General features: G+C 50.6%; 1 protein-coding gene across 8 annotated transcripts in view; it reads left to right on the top strand.

The window, feature by feature from the left end:
- Positions 1-12239, top strand: part of EXOC2 (exocyst complex component 2) — a 147955-nt gene that overhangs the window by 74228 nt on the left and 61488 nt on the right. For all 8 annotated transcript variants that reach the window (XR_007136923.1, XR_007136924.1, XM_047795183.1 and 5 more), the window contains 2 exons: positions 5025-5150; positions 9666-9790. Coding sequence is in view for 6 of the 8 variants with exons in the window: in XM_047795183.1 (XP_047651139.1) it covers positions 5025-5150; positions 9666-9790 (251 nt within the window). In the remaining 2 variants the exon portion in view is untranslated. The remainder of the gene's footprint in view (positions 1-5024; positions 5151-9665; positions 9791-12239) is intronic.

The following is a 12239-nucleotide window of genomic DNA, read 5'->3' as shown; positions in this document are numbered from 1 at the left end:
AATTAGATTTAAAGTCGATCCTGTTAGAAATTGTCACTGTTGTTTGTGAAGCGTGTAAGTTTATGCAAATAGTTTTAATTATTTGAATGCAGATTAGCAGGTTTTTAAATGTTCGTAGATTTTTAAAAATGTAATTCGAAAAAATTTTCGTTTCCAAATTAAAATGCAGATTAGTAATTCATACTAGTATTTAGGCGTTTTTTTTGTTTTGTTTTGTTTTGTTTTGTTTTTTAAACCTCAGTAAACCAGCACATAGCCTGGTGGGCCCTGGTAGGGCCCGGTGGTGGGAGCCCGGCCGTGTCCTCGGAGGAGTGGGGCAGGCTGCCTCCACTGGTCTGTCCTTCTCGCCGAGGCTCCGGGAGCCTCCCGGGGGTGCCTGTCTGTGTTGGGTCAGACGGGCTCCATCAGGACTGTCCGTGTGCCCTCCCAGCAGCTGGTCCTTTCCTGCTGGGCTTGCTGTCTGTCTGTCTGGAGGGAGATGCAGCCCAGCCGTAGGAAAAACAGGATTCTTACAGTAAGGTCAAGCTCAAGCACACCTTGAATTGCAAGCATTAACTGCTGATTTTAAAGTGTTAAGGGTTACGAATATTTTAATTTTGTATTCTGTCATTTCTGTAATAATTGAGTTACCTGTATTGCATGAGCAGGTTTCATCTACTTAAACATATATATAGCTGCAAAAAGGCTAGTACTGCAATAAAAACATAATATTGCTTTGGTTATTCACCTGACCAGCTTATTACAATGAATGATTCTTGCTTGTGTAGCCAACCTTAGTTGATAAACACTGCTTCAAGGTTCACACCTGTAGTCTTGCTTTTAAAATGATATTTCAGAGTTCCCATTTTGGCGCAGAGGAAACGAATCCGACTAGAAACCACGGGGTTGTGGGTTCAATCCCTGGCCTCGCTCAGTGGGTTGAGGATCCAGCATTGCCGTGAGTTGTGGTATATAGGTTGCAGATGTGGCTTGGATCTGGCATTGCTGTGGCTGTGGTGCAGGCTGGTGGCTACAGCTCCGATTGGACCCCCAAGCGTGGGAACCTCCATGTGCCCCAGGTGCAGCCCTAAAAAGACAAAAATATAAAAAGTAAAAAGACATCTCGGCTGTTGTTCTGAATGATATTAAAGGAGAGACTGGGACGTGGCCCCCAGCGCTGAGTGGAGGGAGGTTAGGCCGCCTGTTAAGTCCTCCTTCCTTGGTTCGATTTGGATTAAATGACCCCCTTTAAAGTGAGGAAGGGCCCATAGGAGCTTTAAATGTACGTTTAGAAGGGCCAGATGGAAAAGAACATTTTACTCTGCTGGCACAGGTCTCATTGCTGGGGCATTTGTAATTCTGCCTGGACGTGCCTGCCCCAGCCCTGGCCCGGCCTCGTGCACTCTGCTGTGAAGGGCTCCCATCCCGCCACTGGCTTCGAGGCTCCTGCCCCGAGTGTGGTCACCGAGCAGCAGTGGGTGGTCGGGCCGCTGCACAGGACACGGGCCTGCTGTGCACAGGAGAACGTGTTCAAAGGTGCTTCTGGGCCGAGGAAGTGAGCCGCCTCTTGAGCTGGCAGTGGATCAGGGCTCCCCTGACGTGGGCTGTGGAGAGGCTGTGCCAGAAGCACGGGGACCAGGACACACAGCGGGGCTGTCGCCTGGCCCTCATCTGCGGGCTTCCTCCCAGGGTGTCCCGTGGAGTCCGTTAAACAAACGCTGACCCGCAGGGTTTTTAAAGTGGGGAAGCCACGCCCAGCTGGACCTGAAAGGACCTGGCCCATGTGTGATACGGAATCCTGGGTGTAATAAGCACGACTTACTAATCTTCCTAAAGCCATTATCAGGCTTTTGTAGGACTCAGAGCTTTAATGTAACCCCTTAAGTTTTTGAGCTTTACAGAAAATCTGGCCATATCTAAATTTGCATGAAGCTAAAGACTTTTTATCTGGTAGAAACCTCACCGTTGTTGGGGAAGAAATAGCAAATGTTTCAGCTTGATAATAGCAAGTTGTGAAAGAGTAATAGTTTTTCTTTTAGAAAAGTGATACCCTTCAACCTTGACTTCCCCAGATGTGCAGTGTGTGTTGTAGGCCACAAACAGGCTGTGGGAGTCAGCATGAAGGTCACGTTAGCGCACGTGACCGCCAGAAGGCCTTCCCCGGACCTCCGTGGGCGAACATTTTCTTTTATCGTGTCAGTCATTTAAAAAAAAATTTAGTGTTTGAAAGAATTTTTTAAGATTCTTCTTCCAAGCATCCGTAGATAAGAGATGTATCTTTTTTTTTTTTTTTTTTTTTTTGATGTGTTGGTAAAAACTCAAATACTAGTTTGTGGAATTTAGAAGATATAGCTATACTCTAAGGTTATTTAATTCTGGAATTTTGTTTGTATCCTTTCTTTTTTCCTACAAAAACCACATCGAATCTTAGGACTGCAAATACTGTGCTGATGGATGCATTCCTGTTTGCAGTTTTTCTCGTGAGTTGTCTTTGCCCGTGGTTTCCCCGCAGAGAACGTGGACAGAGTGCAGCTGAATAATTTTGATCTCATAAGCACATGTTCATGTGAGTGTATTTATTAGTTACTCTGCTTGGTGTTTTTAAAATAGCCGCGCTGTGAGGTCCGGAATCATCAGTATGAAATCCTGAGGAAGTTCCGTTTCTTACAAGGTATTTTCAACTTTCTGTTGATTTCGTGTGGTGCAGAAACTTTGCCGTCTTTTTAGCTCTTTTATAATAATGGTTGCTTATCAAGAACACTTGATGTGTGTAATGATTCTGTGGGGTAAAAATACCATGTTATGTAATTTAAGTTTAAAAGGAGTGTCAGAATTGTTAAGATTTTTTTTTGGGCAATATTAAATAATTTCTGACAGCTGGGATTTTTTTAGTGTTTTCATCAGTTTTCTCTCCAAAGGATAACCCTCCTAATTCCCCATGAGTTACTTCACCGTGAGACGTTTTTCTGGCAGGAGAGACGAGCAGAATGTTCGTGAGAGAGCGGGTTTCAGGCTTGGGCCAGGGCTCCGAGGGCAGAGCTGGTCCTTGGGCCGTGCTGGTGGCCCCCGTCCTGTCCTGCAGCCGAGCGCGTCCACGGGCCGGTGGGCCTTCGGTCCTGCTGTGCTGCACCTGTGGGGCTCGGCACTTCCAGCTAAGAAATGAGTTCATGTCACACTTTCTTTTCCTTGGCAGCAGGGGAAACGGTGATAGAGCTTTTAGAGAAGAAAGGCGTCTTCTTAATAGTGGCTGTCACTTGCGGGAAAACTAAGTCCGTCTTTCAGCAGTTTCGAAGCTCAAGCTTTGTTTAAATTAAACCAGGCAAACGGCTTAACACCACGCACGTACATTAACGCCGTGAGCCCCCTCGTCCCAGGGAAGCCTTTTTCTGCGGCTCCACCTAGCGCCGATCGCATCCTCTCGGGGGAACTGGTGCGCAGTGTGCGTTTGGGGGACCAGGGCGGGCTCTCCTCCTTAATTTATGGTCCTGAAACCTTCAAGGGGACAGAACATTTTGAACTAAAGCATTCTCTTCTTAGCCCTTTTAATGTAAGTGTTCGTATAAATTATAAAATTGTGTCTAAGTATTTACTGTGGTGCTGAGTTTGGACAGCTTTACATTACCTTTTAAGGTATGTCAGAAAATTGATATTTTGATATTAATTTCCTGAATTCTGCATCTGCTAGCAGTGGTGACTCTGTGAACTTCAGAGGGAATGTCGTAAATCACGAAAGCTTCCACGCGTGCGTTCCTCTTGGATGCAGGAAGAAAATGAGTGTAAAAAATGATTTCTTCATGTTTGTGACTTCTTACTGTCGTCTTTCTTGCTGTTTTAAAATATTGGATTCTACACGTCTTCGCGTAGACTGAATGTTGTCCAGAGTAGGTACGCACATAAAGCATTTAGCGTAGCAGCTGAGATACAGTAGGTATCTGAGGAGACGCTGTTTCTCTCAGAAGTCTGCTCAAACGATGTCGTTTCTGTTTCTGTGGAACCTGCCTGGTACAAGTTGTGAGGCTTCGGAGAGATGGTTCATGCTGTGTCATGAGTGGCTCAGGGTGGGAGGAGCCATGAAAACAGGCTTTTTTTTGCTGTAGCTTCTTTGTTTATGTCCTTATTTCCTGCCTCCACCACCAGCATGTAAACCCCTTGTGAGCGGGCCTTGACCTGTTACCGTCCCCTTGTCCGGGGGCCTGTGGTTCCTGCTCATGCGAGGGCTCAGGAGGGACCCGTCTGATGTTACTGCACGAGGAACATTTTCAGAGGCACAAAGTTATTACTGTCGTTACGAGGCCGCCCCTGTGGCACATGCAGAAGTTCCCGGACGAGGGGTGGAACCGGTGCCACAGCAGTGCTAATGCTCGATCCTTAACCTGGTGCAGCAGCAGAAAACTCTCCGAAATTACTACTTTAGAAGCGCATTTCGTCTTTTGCACCTGGAAACAAATCCACAAGCATTTCCTCTTCTGCTAAGTTATAAAACAAGGAATACCGAATTCTCCTGGAATGGTTGGTGTCATCGCTCAGTATGTACTGGGGGAGTTATCTGCGGAAGGTCTGGTGGCTCTGGACAGAGGTGTGGTGGGTGGCCCCAACCCCGAGAAGGTGGGCCTCTGATTGGGACAGCGCACAGCAGAAGGCGGGCGTCGGGACGCGTCTGCTGCGGGCGGGACAGTGCGGGGCTGCAGGTCGGCCCTGGTGAGGAGGAGGCTGAAGGGCGGCGGAGGGAGGGAAGGCTGTGTGTCTGGCGCGTCCTCTGCACGGGGCGCGCCGCTGGGAGCTTTGCAGCCAGGTGTTTGTCCGGGACAGTGGCGGGCGCCTTGACCTCAGACCTGGAGGGGTAGCAGCGCCAGGGGAGAAGGGCCGACTGGGCGACTGGCCCTGGGAGGAGAGAGGACCACCCAGCCCCCCATCCCAGAGGACGCGGTCGTGGATGCTGGAGGTTGACTGAGACCTCGCGGGAGTGGTCAGACCCCGCGGCGCCGATCGTATCCGGCCCCCAGGAGCCTCTGCCGGGTCCCCGCAAACGCCCCTCTCTCTTCCAGGGACGCCGGGCCTCCACAGCGCCGTGTCGGACCCGGACAGCGACGCGCGCCCGCCAGCGCTGGGTCATCTCGGCCACACGGCGTCACTGAAGCGGGGCAGCGGCTTTCAGTCTGGTCGAGGCGATGGTAAGTGTCCCTCCACGTTCCCTCCCCGCTGACGTTGCCCTCCTAGAAGGTTCCGTCGTCAGTCGTGTTACGGCCGCCGAGGGTTTCCGGCCATCACCTCTTCTGCTTGTTAAGTGGCTGCCCAGTAAGCAGGGTAGGCACCTGAAGTGCACTTCCCATGGTACTTTAAAGCAATGTCTTTTGACTTCCTAGTAAGCCGTTGGGCGCAGGGCAATGCTCATTCAATACAAGTGAAGTCTAGTTTTGTTGTTACTGTGGTTGAATTTTTAAAAATACGCCACAGAGGAAATTCTCTGAGAATGTCTTTAGGATGAAAGTTGCAACAAAAGTTAATTTCTTTAGTCAGTACGGAAAAATAGCAGAACCTTTTTAGTGAATTTTTAAGTTTATTAATCATAAATTAATTGCTGAGATACAGCGTCTCAGATTGTAACTGTGGCATTTCTTCCTGAGTCTGACATTGATCTGTTGTTTACTTATATGAGATACTTAAAACGCATTGGTTATAATGCATTTGTGTACTCATTAGATGCTCTTCGTTACTGGCCAATAATAGGTATATGAGTTGCAAATAAAGTAGTTATAAATAGGAAATACCTTACATCTTCTTAAGTTCAAATACCTCTCAAGATTATTTCAAGGTATTTTAGGCTATTCCTTTAAGCACTGAAGTAAGGATTTTTTCTGAAGTTTTATTAATAATGTAAACGAATGTCCATCATAAGCACAACTGAAAATCAGATGATGCATTTGTACCGAATGAAGGAAGGGCTGCTGTAACTGTCAGCCCTGCTTCTGGTCCCGTCACCATTCTCCACCCGGCCCACGCACTGCTTGTAGAAACACCGGAAAGAGCAGAAGCGATGGCCCCCATGAGCCCACGGTGGAGTGGCCACCCCTGAGGAGCACTGCCCGCTTGGGTGTCCGAGCTGGATGCCCCCCACCCCCACCCCCAAGCCCTGGGATTTCTAGAAACCCTTGCCCTTCCCCCGCTCTGCCGTGCCTTTCATGGGCCGTATGCGGGACTTGGGAAGACTGATGCGGATTCTTGGGGCCTCGTCTACACATAGCTCCTCCCGCCTTTCCAGAATTCTCCCCTGCCTCATCTGCTCCCGCCTGTCTCCCTGAACGTCTGTCTTTGCGAGTCAGAAAGCCCGCTGAGCCTGGCTGCCGCCCGCCTCCCTGCCTGGCGCCTGGAAGCTGTGTCTGCAGGCAGGAAGCCAGAGCAGCGTGGGCTCAGGGCAGGCTTCCTTCCCCCCAGGGACCCTATCTGCTCCTGGTGCCAGGTCCAAAGCAGGTGCCTGTGTCTCTCCCCTAGTTTTCCAGTTGCTCACAACTGGAGGGTCTCTCCCTGCAGCTTGGCTGGAAGGGGAGGGGCGGTCCATCAAGTGAGATTTCTCTAAAGGTATTATTTGAAAGCGGAGCGCTGTGGAGGATTGCCACAGCACGAATGAACGGCCTGAGTGGAGTTGGGAAGCTCGTGCCTGACTTTGTGATCGAAAGAAGCCCCGCGTTTGATTTCCTTCGTGACAAATCGCGTGTTCCTGCCCTGTGCCCTTAGACCTTCCTCTGTCTGAGGACATAACTGGAGCTGCTCTGTCAGTGGCAGAGCAGGTGGCAGTTTCTCAGGATGTGTTGGATTCAGCGGGAGAACCCAGAGTCCTTCCTCCGTGACCTGATTGGAGTTTGGACGCAGTGGGCTTAGAAGCAAGGCTGGGAAAGCGCTGTCACGACACATGCAGAAGAGTCTGCACGTGAGAAAAAGACCCAAAGAAGCGAGAGCCTGAGGATCACCCCATCCCTGGGCAGGAGGCTGTGGGGCCGTGTTCTCGGGGTGCCCTGCGCTGGGATGGAACTTGGTCCCGAAGCTCAGCCTGCTCCTCTGGCCGAACCCCATGCTGCAGTGACTCACCGTTGTAGTGACTGACCTGCCAGAAGACGGTTCAGCCAAGGGAGTCTTTTTGGAAGGCTTTGAAATTGGCTTGTTACGTTTTCAATTCTTTTCTTTTCTTTTTTTTTTTTTTTTTTGTCTTTCCGCTATTTCTTGGGCCGCTCCTGCGGCTTATGGAAGTTCCCAGGCTAGGGGTCTAATCGGAGCTGTAGCCACCAGCCTGCACCAGAGCCACAGCAACACGGGATCCAAGCCGCGTCTGCAACCTACACCACAGCTCACGGCAACGCCGGATCCTTAACCCACTGAGCAAGGGCAGGGACCGAACCCGCAACCTCATGGTTCCTAGTTGGATTCGTTAACCACTGCGCCACGACGGGAACTCCTGTTATGTTTTCATTTCTAACTGTCCAGTTACTTTTCCCATATGTAAATCACTTCTGATAGAATTATACTTGGCAGGTGCAACAAGAGAAGCTGGGTTTACTTCCTGTTTATTTTGTGGTTTTTAAAAACAATTGTTTTGGTGGGAAGGCAGTGTTTCCTCTTTTCCTTTGGGGTGGAGCATCCTCAATGATGGCTGGCTTTGGGGGCGGGTGGCCAGTGTGGGGCCTGGGTGTCGCTCAGCCAGCTGCAGAACAGCGGGCACGTGGTCAGCTTGGCTTGCTTCCACGTGTCTCCCAGCGGGCTCCCCCGGGGGGACACGCCAGAGGTCAGTGGGCTTTCCCCGGGAACATAGGCCAGAGGTCAGTGGGCCCTCCTGGGGGGCACAGGCCAGAGGTCAGGACAGATGTAGGAGTGTGTCTTTTTGAAACATCAGCTTTGGGGACGATCCCGTGTAAGTCTGATTTGGGGCCCAGGACGTGGGTCTTTCCAAGCTTCAGGTTTTAGATCTTATCCTGTGTCCTGCCTCGTCCTTGGCCCGTGACACTCGAGCCAGGGCTCGCGCTGCCGTAGCGTGCTGCCACTGTTGGCACGAGATGGTTTTGGTCTATACTGAGTTTGTCCGTTTCACTGAAACATCTCCAGATGTGAGCCTCGCATCCCCGAGGCTCAGGACCATCAGGTCTCCTCTGGGGGCTGTCGCTCAGCCCTGGCGTCTCTGGAGGCACAGACCTGCCCTTTCAGTGGGGCAGCCTCACTCACAGCGGCCACCGAGGGCAACGTGATGTCCCAGCAAGGCATCTGCGTGGTTGGTTGGTGGGGTTTTAAGGAAGCTGCTGCTGCTGTGTGTTGCTTGGTGGGCGTGTACGTAATCCCGGAGAGGTGAGTTTCATCCCTCGAATTCCCGCAGCTCCAGGCCTGAGAATTTGTTCTCCACACGTACACGTGCATGGGCTGAATGACGCACCAGCAGTTACTGGCTGAAGCCTTAATTTAACTGCAGAAGGCAGGAAAGAGTCTTGCCCGTTAGGAGGGGACCTGTGGAATTTTGATACATCTGAGGTATGAAATACCGTGTAACCGTAGGGGAAAAATGAAGACGTTTCTTCTGTGCTGATACGGAAGAACTTTAAGATCATTGCTGAATGACAAAAAGACAAGTGTCAACAGTGTGTTTAGCTTTTATTTGCACCAACGCGCATTTAGGTGGGGGGAATGTGCCTATTTTCTGTTGGCTTGTGTGTGTGAAAGACATTTCAGAAAGAGCCACAAGGACCTACTGACGTGGCAGACATGGTTCCCAGTCCAGCCTCGCCTGCCAGGCCCTCAGAGGTGGCAGCACCTCTGCTCACTCTGCATCCTCTGTGCCCACAGCATTGGCAGGGTGGTGGGAAACAGGAAGTACTGGTCTATCAGCAAATTAAAGCTCTGCAGCCGTTTGTGGCACAATATGAGACACATTTTTAGGGGGTGGGGGGGTAGCAATGTGTTCAAACAGAAAACAGAATGATGGAAAAAAAAAGCTAATGATGGAACTCTCGTGTGATCCCGCGGTCCCACTCCTGGGCATCGACTCCCATGTGATCCCGAAGTCCCACTCCCAGTATCTGGGCAGAACCCTAATTCGAAAGGGTACATGCACCCACGTGTTCACTGCAGCACTGTTCACAACAGCCAAGACGCAGAAGTAGCCTGAATGTCCCTTGACAGAGGGATGGATAAAGGTGTGGTACCTATACACAGTGGAACACTACTCAGCTGTAACAAAGAACAAAATAATGCCGTTTGTAGCAACATGGCTGGACTTAGCGGTTACTCAGACAATGGAAGACAAACGTCTTATGGTATCTCTTACATGTGGAATCTTAAAAAGGGGTACTCATGAACTTGTTTGCAGAACAGAGTAGAGTCACAGACACCTGCGGTTACAAAGGTGTCGGGGCGGGGGGTGTGGTATGGTCTGGGGGTTCAGGACTGGCACATGCACACGGAGATACGGGAACGATTGCCCAAGGGGGACTTGCCGTGTGTATTTCGTGATCATCTGTGTGGGAAAGGAATCTGAAAGAGAATGGATGTGCGCACATATACAACTGAGTCACTTTGTTGTACAGCAGAAATTATCACAACCTTGTAAGTCCATTATACTTCAATAAAAATTTAAAAAAAGAGAAAAAGTTCACATTTTTCTTCTTGATTCAAGAATAAGTTCATAGTTTTTTACTCTTTTTCCCCCTTAGCTTGGAGATACAAAACTCCGCAGCGGGTGGCATTTGTTGAAAAATTGACCAAGCTTGTTTTAAGCCAACTACCCAACTTCTGGAAACTGTGGATTTCGTATGTTAACGGCAGCCTCTTCAGTGAGGTACGTGCACGCATGTCGTTAAGTCCGTGTGAATTTCTGGTCTTAAAAAGTTTGAGATTTCGAAGTGACTTTTTTAAAACCTCAGAAGTCCAAAGCCTCTAGGCACTGTCAGACATTTTAAGATGAGCTGAACATACCGTAAAGCCCTAACACGAACTCGCTGTGTGGCCTGGGATGAGGTCCTGGGCTGCCCTGGGACTCGGCATCCCCTGTGAAGGGCTGTGCCGGAGGCTCTCGGACGGTGGGGTGAGGGTTCCGTGAGCGTCAGGCCGGTCAGGCCTAGTTGTGGGCGAGGCGGGGGTAAAGTGTCGTGTCTTGCCCCCGGGCCTGAAGCGATAGAGGGTTAACTTCCTAGTCAGAAAGCAGGTGAGGGTCCCATTTTCTGGCCCCGTGTGATTGGCCTGGGCAAGTTGTGTGAGCCTCTACGTTTTCCCACGTTGCGCGTGTCCTCGTCGTCCTAATCAGATGTCACCGGTCACGTAGAAGTTACAGATGACGAGGGAGGCCTTGACGGCCATGTGCAGCACACAGACTCGCCCTCGGTCGCCCCAGGCCCCCGTTTCTGGAGTAGAGACTCCAGGGCCCTTTGCCTGCGGCTGCTGGAGAGACCACATGGGTGACTCGGAGAAGACAGCTGGGGTTCCTGGCTCCCCAGAGACCCCACCGCCCTGAGGGAGCTGGCGGCGGCGGGTCCTCCCAGCCAGCACACTTTGGCACAGGGACACCCCTGCCGCTCGCTCGCTCAAGGGAAGGGTGCAGATGTCCCGAGCTGTGGGTCTGTCCTCTCCCCTTTGACCACGGGCAGCTGCGCACGCTGCTCACCAAGAAGGCCGCCCCTGCCTCCTTTGCATTACGCCTGGTGGGTCCCTAGGTGTTCGGTGAAGTGAGAGCTCAGTTATCTAAACCGCAGTTTGCTGAGTGCTTGCAGACCACCTCCTTGTGCAGAGGGACCTCTCTCGAGCACGAGTTACACCTGCATTGTTGCCTCCCATTGATTTCAGCAGTGTCTCAGTTACTGATACATTCACATACTGTAGCAGTAAATAACGTACAGCACAACGCTCTTCGGTCCGTTTTGTATCCCCGGGTTATAGAAAAGCTCTGCTGAGAAGGTAGCAGTGCAGGGAAAGATAGTCTTCCATGAAATACTTCCACTGCGACGATTGACGTTCCTAAGTGCAAACTTGCTTATTGCTGCGAAGGCAGAGCATGCTTTCATTTCAGTTTTTCAGGTGTCCTGAAAAAAGTTTCCTCAACGTTCTCCTTTCAAGCATGCCCATCCGCCTGCGTTTTTGTTCTCCGTGGATGAGCGTCAGCCTCTGTGGGGGGAAGAATTGGATTTTCTGGCCTTTTCTTGGTGCGGGGGGAGCAGCCACCCCCTCCGTCCTGCAGTGCTGCTCCTCTCCACTGCCCGTCCGTACACCAGCTCCCTCCAGAGGGCTGAGAGGGGAGATGCTGCCATGCCAGTGCCTTGGGCAGGTAGCGTTCCAGCTTTTCTTCCAGAATGCCAGTGTTGCAGGGGGGACATCCAGTGCCTGTCACTTCCTCCCGAGAGCTTAGGCAAGTAACGTTACTTCCCTGCTTCCTGGGCGGGTGTGGGAATCACAGGCGTGAATTATATTCACTGAAGTGCTTACACCGGTATCTGGCAGGTAAACAAGAGTTGCTCTTATTATTGGGAATAAATGTTTATTCCAGTATTTGAAATGTTACTGGGCTGGCACATAGTAGGTGTTTTGTGAGCAGAATTTAGTCCCATGCAGATGTAGCACTAGACTGATGCCGAGGTGGGTCAGTCAGTCCTTTGGGAAACAATTTTAAACCTAGTTTCCAGCCAAGTGTTTTTCCTCCCAATGGGGTCCGTTTCTGGCGGCGCCCCCTCCCAGGTGGACATAGCAGTTGCCTCCTCTTGCATCTCTTTGTAGAGTTTATGAAATTCCTCAGAGTTTTTCATCTGGTATATTGTAATGAAAAGGGCCTGTATTTTCCTTTCCCACAGGTTATACCTGTGTTTGGCAAACATGGAATGAAGTATTTGGTTGCAGGTGAAAAGTAAACGAGCTCCTTTGGAACTCAGGGGTGTCACCAGCCTTGAAAATGTCATTTGCAGTAGTTGTGCTGAGTTGGCGATGCCTACGGAATTTCTGCCTATTCATGTTCATAACCGTTTCCTAAACGTCTGTAGCCACGCGTATAATTAAGTGCCACTCACTGTGCGGGTTTGGGTACGTTTTTTAAACGAGTTACCCTCTACTGAAGAGCTGGGAAGACACAGCGGCGGTGGAGGAAGGGGCTGGGAGAGGGCGCCCCCCTGCGTCCCGCGTCTGCGTGAGACCCGGCGGCTTCAGGGAGCGCTGGAAGGAGCGCCCCGGGGTTTGGCACTTAGTCTGAAACAGGAAGGCTCTGTAATGTTTAAACAGTTTACTTGGAATTTCTTGATTTTCTTGGT

Source organism: Phacochoerus africanus, chromosome 9 (assembly GCF_016906955.1).
Source record: "Phacochoerus africanus isolate WHEZ1 chromosome 9, ROS_Pafr_v1, whole genome shotgun sequence".
In the NCBI taxonomy this organism is placed as follows: Eukaryota; Metazoa; Chordata; class Mammalia; order Artiodactyla; family Suidae; genus Phacochoerus; species Phacochoerus africanus.
Note: the sequence above shows the minus strand (reverse complement) of the source record. Positions and strands in the feature narration are given on the sequence as shown.